This window comes from Aquarana catesbeiana, linkage group LG01 (genome assembly GCF_042186555.1).
Source record: "Aquarana catesbeiana isolate 2022-GZ linkage group LG01, ASM4218655v1, whole genome shotgun sequence".
In the NCBI taxonomy this organism is placed as follows: Eukaryota; Metazoa; Chordata; class Amphibia; order Anura; family Ranidae; genus Aquarana; species Aquarana catesbeiana.
Genome location: NC_133324.1, coordinates 256,385,315 through 256,408,108, shown reverse-complemented (window position 1 = coordinate 256,408,108; position 22,794 = coordinate 256,385,315). Strand labels below are relative to the sequence as shown.

The following is a 22,794-nucleotide window of genomic DNA, read 5'->3' as shown; positions in this document are numbered from 1 at the left end:
TTAGCTCCAAGAGCTGTTGGCTTCTCATTACTTTTAATTCCTTCCGCAAGTAATCGCTGTGAACTCCCGCATATGATTGCACATGGCCCTATTTGCACATGTGAATGGACCCTAATAAAAGATTCCTTAAATAGGTATAAGGCTGAGAAATGTTTTTGCACACGTGAATGGGGCCTAATAAAAGATTCCTTAAATAGGTATAAGGCTGAGAAATGTTTTGAAGGTGTGGACAGTTTATCAGAAGTCTTTTAAAAGGACATCTGGGACTTTTAGTTGCACCGAAAAGGTTTTAGTAGTCTTAGGACCTCAAACAGGCTGAAAGCGCTCAAAAGAGCTGAAATGGTCTCTCTAAGCCTGAAAGCAATGACAACAACCTGAGACTTTTCAGGGAAAACTGCATACAATAAGTATTTCTGAGCCTCCTCATCAAACAAAGCCTCTGGCAGAAGGCTTAAAGGCTGCAAGCAGATCAGATCATGATCCTGCAGAAGAAGACTTAGCATTACACTTACAGCCTCTGAGATCAGGTTCAGCATTCAAGGATGCAGCTTGGTCCAAGAAATCCAGCATAACAGCAGTCATTTTCTCTCAGGATAGAACTAGAGAGGGGGACCATGGCTGACACTTCAGAAGACTGCACTGCAGGCAGCACCAGAACTGTTAGTGGATCATGAACTGGAGGGACCCGATACAGCAGAGTTGCCCACCGTGTGTCTGGGATCTGACATATCATCAATTGCAGTGTTTTGTTTTTTTTTGGGGGGGGGTGTTAAACAACCAACTCCCCCCTCCGTTCTGTAGGGTCACACACATCCCCCCCCCCCCCGTCGGGTCAGCCCTGCACTTACCCCATCTAAGTTCCAGGCGGGCAGCGCTCCTAAGGCGAACGGTTGTCTCCTCCTCCTCTGCATCACAGCGGCTTCCGCCATGCATCTCCTCCCTCCTCTTAGGCGTCCAATAGGATCGCCTGTCCTTTCAGCCATTCGGGTGACGGGTCCCTGATTGGCCGGGAGGGGGATCAGTGTGAGAATCGTGAATATTCATTTGCTATTGTCACACAACTGGGTGGGCTCGGAACGCAGTGCCCTGCACCCCGGGCCCACCCTTTTTTGAAGCCTATTAGAGCCTCTGGCTCTAATCAGGTGCTTCAAAAAAAAAAAAACATTGGAATCCATGCATCCATCGGCCTGCATGAAAATTAGGGGGAAGGACGCTTGGATGGGGTGGTGGCATCCGTGAGCCCCTAATGGACGGGCCGCCACTGCATGTCACGCTGTCAAGCAGGGACAATGTAGCTCAGCGTACAAGGATAAGTCTTTCATACTCACAAACTGGCTGCTGGTAACAGGAGAGGTTTAGACGGTCAGAGGTGACAGGTCCCTGTAGGTGGACAGCAAAGTCCAATTGTGGAAAAACCACGTGCCTCTTGCAACTAGAAGCAGTAGCGGAAAGATGCTACCTTGCGCTGAATACAAGAAACTAGAGAGCAGAGTATATGTGTGCAACACTCTACCTAATAACAAAGCGGTTAGTCCCTCACTGTTAACTCTTTCTGCAGTAAACTAAAAAAAAAAGAAGGGTAATAATGATGTCCAAAAGTCTTTGTGAGGTGCTCTGCCTACTCAGAAAGTGAGTCTTTATAGACATGGTCACCCCAGATGGCTGTTCCAATGCTCTAGATCCAGAAAGGGCTCTGTGGCTAACCAACACAGTACACTCATGTCTGGAGAGTGCCACAAGATGGATTCCTTTAATTTCAGCCAAGCACGCAATCGTACAGTGCAGTGGGGTATAGCTTTCAAAGCTTTTGCTGAGGATATGCCAATCTGTATAGCAATACATGCAGCATATATAGTTGGGTCCATATAAACCGTTGTGCTTATAGGTTTACATACCCTGGCAAAATTTATGATTTCTTGGCCATTTTTCAGAGAATATGAATGATAACGCAAAAACTTTTCTTTCACTCATGGTTAGTGTTTGGCTGACATTTATTATCAATCAACTGTTGTGCTCATAAGTTTACAAATGGCCAAGAATTTATGATTTATTGGCCATTTTTCAAAGAATATGAAAGATAACACAAACATTTTTTTTTACTCATGGTTAGTGTTTGGATGAAGCCATTTATTATCAATCAACTGTGTTTACTCTTTTTAAACCATAACGGCAACAGAAACGACTCAAATAACCCTGATCAAAAGTTTACGTACCTCAGTTCTTAATACCGTGTATTGCCCCCTTTAACATGAATGACAGCTTGAAGTCTTTTGTGGTATTTGTGGATGAGGCTCTTTATCTTCTCATATTGTAAAGCTGCCCATTCCTCTTGGCAAAAAGCCTCCAGATCCTGTAAATTCTTGGTCTGTCTTGCATGAACTGCACGTTTGAGATCTCCCCAGAGTGGCTCAATCATGATGAGGTCAGGAAACTGAGATGGCCACTCCGGAACCTTCACTTTATTCTGCCGTAGCCAATGACAGGTCAACTTGGCCTTGTGTTTTGGATAATTGTCATGTTGGAATGTCCAAGTACGTCCAATGCACATCTTCCTGGCTGATAAATGCAAATATTCCTCCAGTATTTTTTGATAACATACTGCATTCATCTTGCCAACAATTTTGACCAAATTTCCTGTGCCTTTGTAGCTCACACATCCCCAAAACATCAGCGATCCACCTCCATACCTTTCATCATAGGCCTTGTTGACTCCTCTCCAAATGTAGCATTTATGGTTGTGGCCAAAAAGCTCAATTTTGGGCTCATCACTCCAAATGACTTTGTGCCAGAAGGTTTGAGGCTTGTCTCTGTGCTGTTTGGCGTATTATGAGCGGGATACTTTGTGGCATTTGCGTAGTAATGGCTTTCTTCTGGCGACTCGACCATGCAGCCCATCATTCTTCAAGTGCCTCCTTATTGTGCATTCTTATTGTTATCCTTAAAACAGCCACACCACTTGTTTTCAGAGAGTCCTGTATTTCACCTGAAGTTATTTGTGGGTTTTTCTTTGCATCCTTAACAATTTTCCTGGCAGTTTTGGCTGAAATTTTAGTTGGTCTACCTGACTGTGGTTTGGTTTCAACAGAACCCCTCATTTTCCACTTCTTGATTAGAGTTTGAACACTGCTGATTGGCATTCTCAATTCCTTGGATATCTTTTTATTTCCCTTTCCTGTTTTATACAGTTCAACTACCTTTTCCCGCAGATCCTTTGACAATTCTTTTGCTTTCCCCATGACTCACAATCCAGAAATGTCAGTGCAGCACTGGCTGAAAGATGCAAGGGTCTGTCAGGAGTCCAGAAACTCATTGACCTTTTATACACACACACGAATTACAAGTAAACAGATCACAGGTGAGGATGGTTACCTTTAATAGCCATTCAAACCCCGTTTGTGTCAACTTGTGTGCATGTTATCAGGCCAAAATCACCAGGGTATGTAAACTTTTGATCAGGGACATATTTGTAGTTTCTGTTGTCATCATGATTTAAAAAGAGAAACACAGTTGATTGATAATAAATGGCTTCACTAACCATGAGTGAAAGAAATGTTTTTGCGTTCTCATTCATATTCTCTGAATGGCCAAGAAATCAGGGTATGTAAACTAATGAGCACAACTGTATTTATGTTCAACCCCTTGGATTAAAGCTAAATAGTCTACACTTCAAATTTATTTGGATTGTTTTGTTTTGTTCTGGTGGCATACAGAGCCAAAAGTATGAAAATTGTGCCTGCGTCCAAATATATATGGACCTAACTGTAAGGAAATCTTGAATGAACAAAAAAAAAATCTTGAAAGCAGGAAAAAGGACTAGCAAACATGGTTACATTTTTCTCAATAGAGAAAAGGTGTCCATTCTTCTAGGACACTAGCAAAAAGACACGGTGGGAGTGGGAATATATACCAGGCCAGTCTGTGTTTTTTTGGTTAAACGGTATCAATATCCGCCACTAGGTGGCAGTATAAAACAACGGTCTCTGAATCCTGTGTCCTTCAATAAATGAAAAAGAAATTGTGTTGCATACCTTCTGAAACAACTGTGTCAGCCCACTTCGAAAGGGATATAACATAACTGGTCACCAATCATAATATGAACTTGTAAAGTGAGCCAACATATTTTTTCAGAAAGTATACAAAACATTTTATTTCTTTAAAGAGAGATCAACACCCTCCTTAGGTCTCCTGGTGTTTGTTGATCACCTGTTCGAGTATACTGCTTACAGTCCATGCAAGAAATGTAGTATGCCATCGCTCTTATAGATTTTAACTGAGTAAGGCCTGCTTCTGTTCTCCGTATGAAAAAAGTTTAGTAAAAAAACTTTAAATAGAAAACAATCTTCCAATGTTTATGATTTTCCATACTATACATATATATTACAGCTATCTACCAGCTTACACCAGAGCAGTCACAGAAAAAAAAAAACTCATTTTCTCAACAGGTGCAAAAGATAATTAAATTATCATTACAATCAAAACTTTAGATAATGTGAATTTTGTTGTGCTTAATTTTACATAAACTAGATTTCATTTTCCAGGTTTACAGATAGCAACGGTACATTTCTGATAGGTAACAAAAATCAATACTGGAAGCACCCTTTGCATTTTTTATGAATTATGCAACATGTGCAATATAAGATTGTAGTTATTCAGTGCAGAAAAGTAAAATCATTCAATGAATTGCTAACACTGGTCCAAAACCCTGCAACTGTGTTGAAGTCTGGATATTTATTGTGTTTACCTTATACACAAAACCATTTATACAACACACAGCTCTCACCTGCCGCCCCCCCCCCCATCACATTTACGGCACCTTTGCTGTGTTGTGGCTATGTGACTCCCATGCGCATGTGCAGGAGTGATGCTGCTGTGGCCCAACTATTTAAGCGGCCAACAGGACAGATCTCTTAGGAAGACTTGGCAAAGATGCAAGCATAGGGGACCGGGGGTTCAGTTACAGCACAGCACTGGAGGGCTGCATTTGACAGGTAAGTCTGTCATAATGAGCTAGTATGCGGTGCATACTAGCATATTATGGCATAACGCTGCAGAGGGGGAATTTTTAAAAAAAAATGTTGGCAGAGTTGACTACCACTTGATTACTACCACAAGATTATGGGTTTATAGCAGCCTATAAATGTGGGTTTGTTCTTGGCCAGGCAGCCAGTGAAGGGCACAAGAAGGGCTGTTGGGAAGCGAGGACAGTTGGTTTGATATATGATGACGCATGTTCCACCACTGCATGAAGAAAGAAAACTGCAGCAGGAGGACCACCAGTCTATTGACAAAATATAGGGGATTGGCTGCACACCATTGCTGTAGATGCTAAATCCATTATTCCATAATCAGATGAAGATAGCACAAAGAACACAGAGTATGCTGTGGCTTGTTGTTCTCATATGACTGTTCAAACAGTTGTAGGAGAACAAGCCACAGGACTTAGCATCTACAGCAATGGTGTGCGGCCAATCTTCTCTATTTTGCTGTGTGACAGTGGCGAGCACCCACTATAGAGATCGTGTGATGTGGGCGGCGGTCTCACCTGGAGCGGTGTATTCTCTTTTCTAGACCAGAGGTCTCCAAACTTTTCAAACAAAGGGCCAGTTTTGTGTCCTTCAGACTTTAGGGGGGCCGTATTGAGGCCAGCAGGGGCAGAAAATGTCCTGAATCCAGCATCAGTTAGAATAAATATGGCCTCGGGGTTGGTGGTCAATAGGAGGAGTAGTGCCCCTATTAGTAGGAGGAATAGTATCCCATGATTGGTATCAGTGGAAGAAATAGTGCCCCATTGTTGGTGTCAGTGGGAGGAATAGTGCCTCAAACCAGTGTAAGGAATAGACCCCCAAGGGCCAGATAAAGGCTAGCAAAAGGCCACATTTGGCCCTCAGGCCGCAGTCTGGAGACCCCTGTTCTAGGATATTGACAACAGGATGATTTTGGGAAATTATGGGGGCTGATGCATAACAATGCCAGGATAAAAAAATAGACGTTCTGGGCAGCGAAGCAGCATTTCTGGTGTTAATTTTAAGGCTAACTTTTTTTAATTTTTTTTTATTGGAACTTAAATGTACCTTTAATATTAGCCACTGGGAATTTTAAAGCAAAGTAAGTGTAGTTCAAATTCTTTATTCAGGTTTAAATATTCATAAGCTTTGACATGGATTAACCTAGGACATGGATTAAAGAATAAAATAACTGAAGTCTGCATTTAATGATAAAAATCATATTGCTATAAATACTGCAGGAGATTTGCTGATAACTTGCCCCAAAAGAAAGAGCTGCCATTACCTTTTAGACTTCTAAAGTGACTAAACTCACATTTTTTATCAAATGAAATAAATGTGATATGTTTAAATATAACTAGAGTTACAGTTTCATTTCTCAAATGCAAGCATTTTTTTTTATTCTCATACTTCCGGTTCTAGGGTGGCTACATTCGTTCTCCATGCCCCCTTTGTGTATGTGAACGCAGCCACACTCAGTAAAGCATCTGACCAGAAATAATGGCACACTGCTCACTCTACACTAGTAATTGTTTATCAGTGGAGAATAGGGAGCTTCACAAAGATTAGTTATACAATGATGAATACAGAACCATTGAAGAAAAGGAAGAAGAATTGTATGCATGTATACACACATTTACACGTCTATATACAGTCAGATCCATAAATATTGGGACATCGACACAATTCTAATCTTTTTGGCTCTATACACCACCACAATGGATTTGAAATGAAACAAACAAGATGTGCTTTAACGGCAGACTTTCAGCTTTAATTTGAGGGTATTTACATCCAAATCAGGTGAACGGAGTAGGAATTACAACAGTTTGTATATGTGCCTCCCACTTTTTAAGGGACCCAAAGTAATGGGACAGATAAACAATCATCCATCAAACTTTCACTTCTTAATACTTGGTTGCAAATCTTTTGCAGTCAATTACAGCCTGAAGTCTGGAACGCATAGACATCACCAGACGCTGGGTTTCATCCCTGGTGATGCTCTGCCAGGCCTCTACTGCAACTGTCTTCAGTTCCTGCTTGTTCTTGGGGCATTTTCCCTTCAGTTTTGTCTTCAGCAAGTGAAATGCATGCTCAATAGGATTCAGGTCAGGTGATTGGCTTGGCCATTGCATAACATTCCACTTCTTTCCCTTAAAAAACTCTTTGCTTTCGCAGTATGCTTCGGGTCATTGTCCATCTGCACTGTGAAGCGCCATCCAATGAGTTCTGAAGCATTTTGCTGAATATGAGCAGATAATATTGACCGAAACACTTCAGAATTCATCCTGCTGCTTTTGTCAGCAGTCACATCATCAATAAATACAAGAGAACCAGTTCCATTGGCAGCCATACATGCCCACGCCATGACACTACCACCACCATGCTTTACTGATGAGTTGGTATGCTTTGGATCATGAGCAGTTCCTTTCCTTCTCCATACTCTTCTCTTCCCATCACTCTGATACAAGTTGATCTTGATCTCATTTGTCCATAGGATGTTGTTCCAGAACTGTGAAGGCTTTTTTAGATGTTGTTTGGCAAACTCTAATCTGGCCTTCCTGTTTTTGAGGCTCACCAATGGTTTACATCTTGTGGTGAACTCTCTGTATTCACTCTGGTGAGGTCTTCTCTTGATTGTTGACTTTGACGCACATACACCTACCTCCTGTTCTTGATCTGGCCAACTGTTGTGAAGGGTGTTTTCTTCACCAGGGAAAGAATTCTTCGGTCATCCACCACAGTTGTTTTCCGTGGTCTTCCAGGTCTTTTGGTGTTGCTGAGCTCACCGATGCGTTCTTTCTTTTTAAGGATGTTCCAAACAGTTGATTTGGCCACACCTAATGTTTTTGCTATCTCTCTGATGGGTTTGTTTTGTTTTTTCAGCCTAATGATGGCTTGCTTCACTGATAGTGACAACTCTTTGGATCTCATATTGAGAGTTGACAGCAACAGATTCCAAATGCAAAAAGCACACTTGAAATGAACTCTGGACCTTTTATCTGCTCCTTGTAAATTGGATAATAAGGGAATAACACAGACCTGGCCATGGAACAGCTGAGCAGCCAATTGTCCCATTACTTTTGGTCCCTTAAAAAGTGGGAGGCACATATACAAATATGCCCCACAGATGCTCAATAGGGTTTAGGTCTGGAGACATGCTTCACCAGCCAGTCAATCAGCTTTACCCTCAGCTTCTTTAGCAAGGCACTGGCCGTCTTGGAGGTGTGTTTGGGGTCGTTATGTTGGAATACTGCCCTGCGGCCCAGTCTCCAAAGGGAGGGAATCATGCTCTGCTTCAGTACGTCACAGTACATGTTGGCAGTCATGGTTCCCTCAAAGAACTGTAGCTCCTCAGTGCCGGCAGCACTCATGCAGCCCCAGACCATGACACTCCCGCCACCATGCTTGACTGTAGGCAAGACACATTTGTCTTTGTACTCCTCACCTGGTTGCCGCCACATACGATTGACACCATCTGAACCAAATAAGTTTATATTGGTCTCATCAGACCACAGGACACGGTTCCAGTAAACCATGTCCTTAGTCTGCTTGTCTTCAGCAAACTGTTTGTGGGCTTTCTTGCGCATCATCTTTAAAAGAGGCTTCCTTCTGGGACGACAGCCATGCAGACCAATTTGATGCAGTGTGCAGCATATGGTCTGAGCACTGACAGGTTGACCCCCCCACCCCCTTCAACATCTGCAGCAATGCTCGCAGCTCTCATACGTCTATTTCTCAAAGACAACCTATGAATATGATGCTGACCACGTGCACTCAACTTCTTTGGTCAACCATGGCGAGGCCTGTTCTGAGTGGAACTTGCCCTGTTAAACTGCTGTATGGTTTTGGCCATCATGCTGCAGCTCAGTTTTAGGGTCTTGGCAATCTTCTCATAGCCTAGGCCAACTTTATGTAGAGCAACAATTATTTTTTTCAGATCTTCAGAGAGTTCTTTGCCATGAGGTGCCATGTTGAACTTCCAGTGACCAGTATGAGAGAGTGAGAGCGATAACACCAAATTTAACACACCTGCTCCCCATTCACACCTGAGACCTTGTAACACTAACGAGTCACATGACACCGGGGGAGGGGAAATGGCCCAATTTGGACATTTTCACTTAGGGGTGTACTCACTTTTGTGCCCATAGACTTTAAACGGATTTGGATCCAACATTACAGAAAGATTACCCAGGCATTCCCTGTGGTGTAGCCCCTCCCTCGCTTCAAAGTCACATTAAAGTAATACTCAAGTCGCCATCAAATTGGCAGGCAGTTGCCTGGCAAAGTCACACCATAAGTCATGCGACTTTCAGGTCAAAGTAGTGTGAACTGAGCCTAAAAGTTACTCAAAGATTTCCTTACTTGGCTCTATAAATGGCCTGGAGAACCACTAACCAATCTGAAAATGATTGGTTACTAGAAGGTTTTGTGCCTTATATACCCAACGCATAAGTGATAATAACACTTGTTGCACCTTGCAAAGCTGTCAATTCTCACTGCAAGTTACAGCCATAAGCAAGTTAAAGCAGTTGTAGGTCTTTTTTTTTTTAACTAAAATAAAAAAGATGTTCTACATGATCCATGCCAAATTAGATGCGGTCCTTCTGAATATAGTGGCTTACTATGCCAAAATGTGGCTACCGTGGTTACAACACTTTCTCCCTACTCACTTTGATGAAACCCTCTTGCTTCCATGAGCAAATCAGGCCCTCAGCCACTACTGTGATTTGCCCAGTCCACGGAGCTGGATGCAGGTCGGGACTTTGGGCTTCCCCCTCACTATGCTTGCCCACTCTCCTCGACCCCCTTATTTTTTCTGGTCTTCACTTCTCTGCTTTATTCACTCCTATAAAACTTTAGTATGGTTACTAAATGACATGAGTCCACCGGGAGTCTACGTTACTCCTTATGTTCGTTCACATCCCTAATATGTTTACCAATGTCCTCTCTGAATCCTGGATCTATGTTCACAGTACATACTCTATATAGGTATTTGATGCCCTGGGTATTTGTTTAGTTCCTGATCCATTTTGGTTATATTAGATTATTCTGGCGCTGATAGTACATTCATATTTTGTGCTTGTTGCTATGGCTGTTATTTGTCAATTTATTCTGTATACAATTTCTACACACAACCTTGCGCATTTTCTGGCGTAGACTCATGTCATACCTGTTATGTTTTTGTTCTTTTTTGTTTCTTAATAAAAACTTTGAAAGTGAAAAAAAGATACATACCTACTCTGTGCAAGGGTATTGCACAGAGCATCCCTAAACCTCCTCTTCTGGGGTCCCCCGCCAGCACTCTCCACTCCACCATAGGAAGCCGCTTACTATGGAGGCACACGTGTTGGCATGCTCCTGATCCGTGCTGTGTGCGTCCATAGACATAAACAGCGTGGCTCGGCCATCTCACAGGCTTTGACTGACAGCCATAGGGGACATATACCAATGGCAAAATAAACAAATATAAATATGCACATAACAGTATGGAGAGAGCCTTTTTATGTGACTTTGGGAACAACATTCACATCCATCATCCGTAGAATACAGCAATCATACTAGTGATGATGATTGGGTTGATTTTAGCAATTGAATTTGCAGTTGGCAATTCAGCCAAATTTTTATTATTCATCAGATCTCACCTGGACAGAGCTGGACCCTACACCAACTGAAATATAAACATGCAGACATAGTGAAACTAAATACAAATCTCAAAACTCTCTATGGACATTAACGCAATGCTGCAAGGTTTTCGTTAAGGATAGATGATGGATATCCATACAGGCAAAATTATGGAACTGGATACCAGCCTTAGCAACTGAACATCTGTCAGTTATTCTAACCAATTACATGCATATAAATATGGCTGTGGTGGTGAAAAAAAAAAAGAAAAGGTATACTTTAGGAAAGCTACAAGTAATAAGTATGAATGAAGCATCTGTAAAACAGAAATAACAGAAGTCTGATATACATAAAAGGGAATAGATTACGGGTTAGTAGTTGGTTGTTGAGACTGTATTTATGGTCAATGATAGGAGCCAAGTAGAGGGGAGAGGAAGAAAGTAACGTACATAGCAAAAGAAGCAGAAAAATAGAACATGATGGCCGACAATGCGTATGTAAACTTAAAGTGGTTGTAAACCTCAGACATGAAATATGAACAAAGCATATCCCTTTATAGTGTGTACTTGTCTCAATTTAAGTGAGATTTCTGTATGCTGCTTCATTCCTCTGCTATCAGCATGAATCACTTATGACAAGTTTTCTTGACACCAAGAGGAAAATGGTGATTGGAGAGACCTCCAGCAGATTAACAGTCTCAGCTCTGTTCCTGTGTGCTGTGTGGAGGGGGTGTGCCTCTTCCCTCCAATCAGCTCTCAGAGCTCTCCTCACTAAGTTTTGCAGAGTGTAACTTCAGCTCTCTGCTCCCCTTTTTTCTGAACCCTCAGACAAGCTTTATAAATTCAGCATTTTTAGACTGCAGATAGACAGATACCACTTATGTAGGGAGATTTGTTTCATCTCTGTGCATCACCTGAGGATAGTCCCTTCACTGGTTAGATGTAAGGCATTACAACCACTTTAACATAGGCCTTTGTAATGGGAAAAATCCAGTTTATCAATTGCGGTTTCATCAACCTCATCATGTTTTTTATGACTACAAGGGATCTTATGTGAGCACTTGTACATTAGGATTTCTGTACAATTCTATCTAAGCTGAACAGATTGTGCATTCACAAAGTAACATGTATGGCCAGCTTAAGAACTCTTCAACCGCTAAACTGCAGCAGACAAATTCTTAATTTACTGACAGTCAGCTTCAGCTATCTTATAAAAAATGACACTCATGCGCTTAATATGACAAATGAACACCTCTTCTCTGCTCTCCAACTGTTCCTAATTTCCTAGGTTTTGTCTGTGGGAATTACAGTCCCTTGCAATATGTGCTGTCTAATGTTGGAGGGCTTTATAATGAGAATAGCACCAGTCATTCATAGCAAAAATGATGTTTTTAGCCTGTGACAGGTGAGTACTTCTAAATTGGAGCTATGTAGGGTTTAATAATAAGTCATGTGGAGCAATTCATTTCACTGTACAGTAAAACCTTGCATTGCAAGCATAATACGTTCCGGAAACATGCTTGTAATCCAAAGCACTCATATCAAAGCAAATTCCCCCATAAGAAATAGTGGAAACTCAAATGATTTGTTCCACAACCATTTATTCAGAAGTCCTTCAGTTTATAATCCATATAAAGAGATTATAGCAATGTGACCAGGTTGTGCAACCATAAAACGTCCATCCACAAATGGAAGCTTCCACAAGGGGATTAGAAGCAAAATCCAGCAGGAGCTACAGAGTATAAAAGAGAAGAGAGGCGCCTCTAAGTGTAGCAATATGGCAACATTTAGCAACTCACATGGTTGATGATTAAAAAAGGCACATCTAAGTATGCAGGCATCCGGGGTAAAGCACACAGACCATAACCCGCACCACCGACTCTCACCGCTGTCAGTCTGCAACCGTGACCGGGAAGACTACCCTGCAGTAGAGCGATATGAAAGCGAAGCTGGAATCGCCCAGGGAGCACAGCGTGGAAGGGATGGCGTAGTGGCAGTGTGGAGGATGGCCTAGGCGGACAGCTTTACCCCGGATGCTTGCATACTTAGATGTGCCTCTTTTAAACATCAACCATGTGAGTTGCTAAATGTTGTACCTTCATTAAACCATATCACTTGTTTATCAAATGAAAATGTATTAAAAATTTTGCTTGTCTAGAAAAACGCTTTCAAGCCAAGTTACTCTGTACATTGTTAGATGAGTAATGCATTTGAAATTTTTAAAAAAAATGTGATATAAAAAATAAGTACAGCTTTGCTATATAAACCAAAAACAAATAAAGCCTTATAAATGCAATTCAAAACCTATACAGAAATCTGAGGATATTTTTATTTCTATTAATAATAGAGTGTGATTCCTAATATGTTATGTGCATTAACTACTTAGATGTCCTCTCCTTACAAAAAAGTTGTGTACAGAATGGAGCTTACCTGCAAACGTATCAACCAGATAGAGGGGGTCTTTAACTCTGCGGAGACCACATATCAGGAGGAAAATATGTAAATTTTCTGAAATCTGTTGAATTCCTGCAGAACAAAAGGATTTATTTTAGTGTCAAGGAAGAGAATTGAATAAACAGATTTCAATTTTGGTTATAAGCTTCTGTAATGAGTTCTGGCTTGCAGCTGAAAAACAGATTAAAAGAATGAGTTCAGGTGGCTAAAAAAAAAAAAATAAAAGTTCAAGGCAATCCTGCCCAACTTAGCCCAGTACATATGGCAAATGCCAAACAAATAATACTGAAGGGTTAATTAAACAAAATGCTATATTTTCTTTTTCTATAGTTTTGTTTGTTTTTTTTGTTTTTTAGAGGACTGTGTGTAATTCATGTTCATGCTTATTAAAACAGGGTGACAGAAAGAACCACCCTGGGGGCTGGCCTAAAATTGTATAAAACAATAGCAGCCAATGAACTGTTGGCTGGGGGGGGGGTTCGGCTGCAGTCCAGTGTCTATAGACACAGGAGCAGTCACAATTTGGCCACTGCAATTTACTGGCCTCAAACAAGCAGTATCTCCTAATCCTAAAGAGTTTAGCCAGACTGGGCAATGATCATCTCATGTGTATAGATACCTTTCAATGAGAGTGTATCCAAAGGAATAGAAAAGAAATTGGTTTTCAAGCATACTTGTTGTATTTGTTATACAGGCAAAGGATTTAAAGTGACATATATAAAAAAATATCAAGCTACATCAAACGAAAATCCCTCAATCAAGTTAAGCAGCAATCATAAATGCTGACAGTGACAATTGTGGACCATACCTGCTCAATTCATGCTGGCACGGTTGTTAAATAAGTGTGCATGGGTGACAAGGTAGGAGCACAATTTGAAACCAGAAGTTACACAAGAACAGGAAGTGCTCTGAATATTGACGTTCATTCCAGTTTTTCCTTTTATTTAACTTGATTTTTTTTCTCCCCATTGCACGCGCTCATATGTGTTCTGGTGCATTCTGGTTCTTTTTTTTTTTTTAAAGCGCTGGAACCAAACGCAGCGATGTGAACTAGGGTGGTTTGAAAACATTGATATTACTGCACATGCATTCAGATTCAGCATTCGGATCACTTTTCTTGGGCATTTGACAGGCAGTGAGGAGGTGATACAGTATGTCCCCCCCTTCACTGATTGCTTTAACCCACTAAAGATCGCACTACTGTCTGGCAATCACATTCAATCACCTGAATGGCTCAGGTTTGGCAGGTGGCAGTGCCCGCTAAACAAGACAGGGTGTACACCCCCAGCCTTTGCCGCTACAGCTCAACTGCATGGTTGTACCGCCCCCCCAACTGCTACTGTAAACGAGCCCTTAAAGTGTTGAGATAAACCATATACCACTGACTGGGGTGAATACAATGTTTATCTTTTATTTATATATGTAAAATATTCACCCCGAAAAGGAAAAAAACTCTTGCTGTAACTAGGCTACGCTCCCAACGTGTTTCACTCTGCCCACTGGAGCTTACTCATGGGGACAAAATGTGTGTTACAAGCCAGATCCGGTGAAAAAAGCCTAAAAAAAAAACAAATGCAGCCACTACATTTAAGGATGCCACAAGTAAGTTGCCATATATTCAATTGTTTTGGGGTTTACCACCCAAGCCTTAATAAAAACTAGGATTTCTAATTCATCCAAAGATACCAGGAAGCTGTACAAATATAATTTCCTGTTTTATATTTTTGTCCCATGAGTTATCATCACAGACCCAAGCCAGTGTTAACACTGCTTCATTTACATTCAGTTTGTATGAGTCTGTATCGTAATACCAGACACATGCAAACAAGTAAATTTGATTAAATTACTACACTCAAAAAAATCATACATATCAATTCTACAATGGGCTTGTTTGAATACTGGAGACCAAAGTTTGACAGATAAGCTTAGCTAAGCCATTTCCATCCTCCCAATAAATACTCTTTCCGAAAGCCAACTGTGCAAAGTAGATTCCTGGAGGGGGAATCCTGATGCCTTCCTTGTTCTCCATGTTGATCTGTAGATGTGCTCTGTAGTTAGACTCATACAGCAGCTTGCTTCTAGCAGTTTGTCATCTCCAGGAGTGCAGAGCAGCACAGAAATCATTTATGGCTCCTGGCAGTTAAGAAATGGAATCAAAACGGTATGCAGAACAGATGCCTTACTTGTTTTCACTCCCTGTCTGCAGTCACAGTGCAAATGCAGACACGCTTTATTTAAACATAGCAATAAACTGCTTAGGTCTGGATATAATATAATGGTTCTCAATGAACAGGGAAGACAAAGATTATAAATTATTATTTGGATATAAATTTGAATATTCCTTCACAAAAAGCTAATGAGGTTTTAAAGTACAGATGTGCTTTTAGTAAAACTCAAGGTGAAAAGGGTAAAAAAAAAAAAAAAAGGTAACAAAACAAAGTAAAAAAGCAAAGAACAGCTGAAGGAGAGAAGAAAACAGAGGTGATGAAGGTGGAACGAATAGGGAAGAGTGGCTAATTGAATGAATAAAAGTGAAGTGAAGTTGATAAAAGAGCAAATGGGGAGTTACTGTATAGAACAGAAGATAAAACAAGATGCTACAATACAATACAGGGCGTGAGTGAATGCAAAGGGAAAAATAGACTGAAATGAACATTATAAGAATATAAGAGAACAAGAGAGGTTTTATTCTTTGAGAGATCCTTAATGTATATGTTTTGAGTCACAGTGTACAGCTCTGCTTCAAGCCTATAGAGATTCCCCAGACAGCACATTTTATCACACTTCAGTTAACGTGAGAGTAATAAAAAAAAAAATAACACAGCTGAAAAAACGAAACAACATATTTACATAGCAGTGAATGTGACATTCACCTAATCACTGCAGGTGGATCTTTTGATCGCTTGTATTTTAAATTACTGTGAATGATTAAACACATTTAAGTGTTTTGTAAATGTTCTATTTACTGCCACACATTACTGATGCTAAGGAGGCTATTCATAAAGATGTGAAGTGCTAGACTACACCATTTTTAGGATTGTTTTTTATAAACTTCCTATCTGAATATCCACACTTTCTTAGCAAGTTCATTCATTTATTTTGAATGGCATCCTCAGGCACTACTTCATTAAAAAACAATGCTCCCCTACTGCATTGAACCACAACACATAAGCCGTGCTTTGTTTGAAATAATTAGACATGACTCATTTTGGCTGTGTTGTGGTGCATTGCCAGCCTATTCGATATGAATAGGCTTCCTTAATGAAACACAAGTTAATGCTGTATCACAACGCAATGCAAGTCATAAATGTACCCTTAAGGGTTATATGACTTTTCCAAAAAGCTAAAAATACAATTCTCTATTCACACAAAGTTAGGAGTTTGGGTGAGTAATTCATCTCTAAATTATAGTGAACATATCTTCTTCCTGCGTAGGGCAAAACAACAGATTTACTCTCCTCCCCAGTAGATAATACTCACCCAACCTTCACTTCTTTGTTGCTTCATCTAGCCACTGGGAGAAAAAATAGTACTGTGTATCTCTAAGTATTGTGGACCATGTGACTCATTCCCATTTCTCCAATGTGTCAGCTTTGCTTGGTGATTTGCCCAATGCTATCACAACTTGAGGCCTCCTCTTTCTGTTTCCAGTGGCTTAAAAGCGTAGCGGAGGAGCAATGGGGAGGTATGTGCGTGCTTCTTTTTGCACAGTCACAGTCACAATGTCACTTTCAAATGAATGTAAGGTATATTTTATGCTGTAACTAATTGGTGTTAGCCCTCTGCCCCCTAGAAATGTCTGTGTTTTTGATATCACAAGAGTCAATTAGTCTCTTTTAGGTTCTTGCATGTTTGATAGGGCACACTTACCATGTGGATAAGCTGCCAGAAGTTCATGTTTTGCAGCCAATAATTTGGCTGCCAACCAAGAACTCCTTGAGGGCTCATTGGGCTCGTTTACCTGGAGTACAGGGACCCATACAGTGTGTGTTTATGCACCTGGCATGGATAGATGTGCCATGCAGTCACTGGCAGCAGCCTGTTAATAATCACTGAAAGGAGCGGCTGCACAGATTTCCCTGCACATCTAAAGCCCCGTACACATGGTCGGATTTTCCAACGGAAAATGTGTGATAGGACCTTGTCAGAAATTCCGACCGTGTGTAGGCTCCATCACACATTTTTCATCGGCTTTTCCGACACACAAAGTTTGAGAGCAGGCTATAAAATTTTCCGACAACAAAATCCGTTGTCGGAATTTCCGATCGTGTGTACACAAATCCGACGCACAAAGTGCCACGCATGCTGAGACTAAATAAAGAGATGAAAGCTATTGGCTACTGCCCCCTTTATAGTCCTGACGTACGTGTTTTACGTCACCGCGTTCAGAATGATCGGATTTTCCGACAACTTTGTGTGACCGTGTGTATGCAAGACAAGTTTGAGCCAACATCCGTCGGAAAAAATCCTAGGATTTTGTTGTCGGAATGTCCGATCAATGTCCGACCGTGTGTACGGGGCATTAGTGTTTGCATCCATACAGACACTGCTATTTTTCTTTTTTTTTCAACATTTTATTTATTGTTTTGGATAGAATGGGAAAGGTCAGTATGCCCTGTCAGCTATTACTGCTATCTAGGGCTCCATTAGAGAGATTTTCCCTCGTTTTCTGTTCCGGGGAAAAATCTGTAGAAAATAAGCAGACCACAATAAAAAGCTAACAGAGATTCTAGCATTTCCTTACTTAAAGCCAAACTCCAGGAAAGGTATAACTGATCCCCTTAAGTGGGGCTTCTCCTGCACTGAGGGTTATCTGCTTGTTTAGGTCTACGGGAATTCTTTATTTACTCAATCCTCCACACCTCTAGACTAAGGATGGGCTCAGGCGTATTCGCACACACCACATGCAGAGCCCGCCAGGAAGTCGGCACGGCGCTGCGCTAATCACAGGCAGCGAGACATTTCCCGATCTCTGCAGCCGCACATCGGGAAAATGTCTCACTGCCTGTGATTACCGCAGCGCCGTGTCGACTTCCTGGCGGGCTCTGCACATGGTGTGTGCAAACACGCCCGAGCCCAACCTTACTCTAGACTAGTCCCCCGCAGCGTCCTGATGTCATCAAGATTAATCACTTAAGCTCCGGAAGGTTTTACCTGGATCTTCATGAACAGGTCATTTTTTTATATTTAGCATTGCACTATTTTAACTGACAATTGCACGGTCACGCAACACTGTACCCAAACTAAATTTGTATAATTTTTTTCACACAAATAGAGCTACAGTATTTGATCACCACTGTTTTTTTTTTATTTTTTTTGCGAAATAAAATGAAAAAAAAAAACAATATTTTTACTTTCTGCTACAAAACATATCCAATAAAAAAAATAAATAAAATTTCTTCATAAATTTTGTCCAAAATGTATTCCGCTACATGTCTTTGATTAAAAAAATCCCAATAAGTGTATATTAATTAGTTTTAATGAAAGTTATAGTGCCTACAAACTATGATATACAGTGGGGACAGAGAGTATTCAGACCCCCTTACATTTTTCACTCTTTGTTATATTGCAGCCATTTGCTAAAATCATTTAAGTTAATTTTTTCCTCATTAATGTACACACAGCACTCCATATTGACAGAAAAACACAGAATTGTTGACATTTTTGTAGATTTATTAAAAAAGAAAAACTGAAATATCACATGGTCCTAAGTATTCAGTAGTAGAAGCACCCTTTTGATTTAATACAGCCATGAGTCTTTTTGGGAAAGATGCAACAAATTTTTAACACCTGGATTTGGGGATCCTCTGCCATTCCTCCTTGCAGATTTTCTCTAGTTCTGTCAGGTTGGATAGTAAACGTTGGTGGACAGCCATTTTTAGGTCTCTCCAGAGATGCTCAATTGGGTTTAGGTTAGGGCTCTGGCTGGGCCATTCAAGAACAGTCACGGAGTTGTTGTGAAGGCACTCCTTCGTTATTTTAGCTATGTGCTTAGGGTCATTGTCTTGTTGGAAGGTAAACCTTCGGCCCAGTCTGAGTTCCTGTGCACTCTGGAGAAGGTTTTCGTCCAGGATATCCCTGTACTTGGCCGCATTAATCTTTCCCTCGATTGCAACCAGTCATCCTGTCCCTTCAGCTGAAAAACACCCCCACAGTATGATGCTGCCACCACTATGCTTCACTGTTGGGACTGTATGGGACAGGTGATGAGCTGTGCCTGGTTTTCTCCACACATACCGCTTAGAATTAAGGCCAAAAAGTTCTATCTTGGTCTCATCAGACCAAAGAATCTTATTCCTCACCATCTTGGAGTCCTTCAGGTGTTTTTTAGCAAACTCCATGCGGTCTTTCATGTGTCTTGCACTAAGGAGAGGCTTCCATTGGGCCACTCTGCCATAAAGCCCTGACTGGTGGAGGGCTGCAGTGATGGTTGACTTTCTACAACTTTCTCCCATCTCCCGACTGCACCTCTGGAGCTCAGCCACAGTGATCTTTGGGTTCTTCTTTACCTCTCTCACCAAGGCTCTTCTCCCCCGATAGCTCAGTTTGGCCGGACGGCCAGCTCTAGGAAGGGTTCTGGTCGTCCCAAACGTCTTCCATTTAAGGATTATGGAGGCCACTGTGCTCTTAGGAACCTTAAGTGCAGCAGAATTTTTTTGTAACCTTGGCCAGATCTGTGCCTTACCAAAATTCTGTCTCTGAGCTCTTCAGGCAGTTCCTTTGACCTCGTGATTCTCATTTGCTCTGACATGCACTGTGAGCTGTAAGGTCTTATATAGACAGGTGTGTGGCTTTCCTAATCAAATCCAATCAGTATAATCAAACACAGCTGGACTCAAATGAAGGTGTAGAACCATCTCAAGGATGATCAGAAGAAATGGACAGCACCTGAGTTAAATATATGAATGTCACAGCAAAGGGTCTGAATAATTAGGACCATGTGATATTTCAGTTTTTCTTTTTTAATAAATCTGCAAAAAAATGTCAACAAGTCTGTGTTTTTCTGTCAATATGGGGTGCTGTGTGTACATTCATGAGGAGAAAAAATGAACTTAAAAGATTTTAGCAAATGGCTGCAATATAACAAAGAGTGAAAAATTTAAGGGGGTCTGAATACTTTCCGTCCCCACTGTATATACTGGAATTTGTATTTAAATTTTTTTTAAAGTAGTAATGGCAGAAATCAGCGACTTATAATGGGACTGCGATAGTGCGGCGGGCAATCTGACACTGACGCTGGGGGGAACTGACTAACTGCCACTGACATCACCAGTGACATTAATACAGTGATCAGTGATAATGCTACAGTACACACTGTCACAGTACTAATAACACTTGCTGGGAAGGGGTTAACATCTAGGGCAATCAAGGGGTTAAATGTGTGAGCCTAACTATGTGTAATGTGTGTACAGAGTGCTGCTTTTACTAAAAGATCTCTTAAATTCTCATCCCTGTGACAGAGAGGTTGTTTCCTCTGTACAGAACTCTGTGTTGATTCTTAACACATAACTCTGGGCTGTACACAGCCGATCAGCAGGTCCCAGGCATAAATCACTGGCCGGGACTTGCTGACAGGCTCTTTCTGTGTACAGCGAGTGCGGATGGGGGGGGGGGTGTGCACTTTAGGCGTAGTCAGTGCTGTACAGGTACGTCGCTTTGCCTTTATGGACCGCCTATCCACAGTACATTGTGGGCAGACTCTCCGCAAGTTGTTAATATGCATAGGCATGGATTGGACGCGATGATGCCAAGGGACAGTCCAGCGCCAGAACATCAGGGAGCGCCATCTGCCGGGGAGCACAGGATAAGGTAAGTTAAAGTGCTTCTCTTCTCCCCTAGACTAAACAAACAGTTAATGCTTGCAGTGCGGGTGTAGGTCCACTGCGAGGGATATTTTTTACATTTCCTGGACTTGGGCTTTAATGTCTGTGTTAATGTTGGAGAAAATGTCAGGGGAAAAAGGATGTCCCCAGCACAATGAGTAATGTGGTAGGCACAAACAAATTATTCCTAGTTTTCTGGCATAAAAGATCAGCTCTTTTGCATATAGGCAGCAATTTTAGTTTAAAAAAATGAGAAAACAAAATGACTTGTTGTAGTTAGAGATATAAACAGCTCTGTCCTTAGAATCCACATAAATTGTGCTTTTTACGCTGTATTTGCTTTGCAAATGTTTATTTCGCTGCATAATATGAAGATGCCATTTAATGAACACAACCATTAATTTAGATTAAAACTGACAAGTGAGTTACCTCCTTGAGCCTACATGCCTTCAGATCAGTGGTCATCAACCCTGTCCTCAGGGCCCACTAACAGGCCAGATTTTATGTATTACCTTGGGGAGATGCAGACTAGAATACTGCAATCACTGACCAGCAAATGATATCACCTGTGATGTATTTCAGCTATCTTGCAAACCTGAACTGTTAGTGGGCCCTGATGACAGGAGTTGATGACCACTGCTTTAGATTGAACATTTGTAAACCATCCAGTCTGCCTTGTTATATCTACTTTGTGACAGAGCATTCAAATAAAGCATCCGTGCTTCCTCGGCCATCACATGCATTAAAACGCCTGCATACTTCTGCAAGCAACAGGAGAACAGTTTGTTTGGCATGTACACGGAACTTTGATCTGCAAATACGTCATTGTTTATGAAGAGGTAAGAGAGTTCACAGAACTTCAAACCTAAACAGTAGAAGACTACTTGATTGAAGTTAACAAAATGTATGGCTTGAAAACAAAATAAAAGTAAAACATAAACAGGATATAATGATTACGTAGAATTGTGTACTGAGTCTGAATGAAGAGCCAGCTTAAGGGAAATGACAGGAGATATTTGATCTGCTAAACAATGCAAGGAGACTCTCAACAATATTGTTGTTCAGCTGTCTCAGGACTTAAGTATGTTATAAGGACTTGGTAACTCTATAAAAGGTTATCAGTGCTGAACTCCAGAAAGCTAAATAATATATTGAGTTATATTTTCTTAACCACTTCACCTCTCATACCTGCTCACTCCCCTATGGATAAGAAATATTTTTACATTTCTGCTATAAACCTGTTTACTTGGCTAAAGATAACAAGGTAAAACACATACAGTGGGTAGAAAAAATAATACCCCCCCCCCCCCCCATTTAAAATAACCACATTTTGACGCTTTGCAGCCTTAAATGAAGACAGGCACCTTTTTTTAAAAAAATAGCTGTATTCACTAGTGCAATGTATAACATTCAAGTGAAAGATAAAACACCAACATGTCAGAAAAAATAATTCAAAAACAGAATCACTGAGTTGGAAAAAGGATCACTCCCTTGTGTCAGCATTTTGTTGAACCACCTTTTACTTTAATTACAGCCTTTAGTCTGTTGGGATATGTCTCTACTAACTTTGCACATCCAGACTGCAATATTTGCCCACTCTTCTTTGCAGAACTGCTCAAGTTCAGTTACATTTGATGGTGATCGTTTGTGGGCTGCAATCTTCAAGTCATTTTAGATTTTCAATGGGGTTTAAGTCTGGGCTCTGACTACACCATGTAGGGACATTCACATTTTTCTCCTTCAACCACTGTGTGGTCATTTTTTGCTGTGTGTTTTGGGTCATTGTCATGTTGGAAGGTAAACCTTCTTCCCATTGACAACTTTCTGGCAGAGGGCAGCAGATTTTCCTTAAGAATTTGATGATTATTTTCCCCCATCTTTTCTTTTTTTCTA

The 22,794-nt window shown here is 41.0% G+C and overlaps 1 protein-coding gene across 5 annotated transcripts in view; it reads right to left on the bottom strand.

Annotated features, from left to right (window-relative positions):
• GLT1D1 (glycosyltransferase 1 domain containing 1) overlaps positions 1–22,794 on the bottom strand; it is a 168,027-nt gene that overhangs the window by 69,841 nt on the left and 75,392 nt on the right. For 4 of the 5 annotated variants that reach the window (XR_012243962.1, XM_073628023.1, XM_073628031.1 and 1 more), the window contains exon 7: positions 13,055–13,150. Coding sequence is in view for 4 of the 5 variants with exons in the window: in XM_073628023.1 (XP_073484124.1) it covers positions 13,055–13,150 (96 nt within the window). In the remaining variant the exon portion in view is untranslated. Of the gene's footprint in view, positions 1–10,645; positions 10,672–13,054; positions 13,151–22,794 lie in introns of all 5 variants that reach the window. The other variant, XM_073628015.1, reaches the window with a different exon arrangement.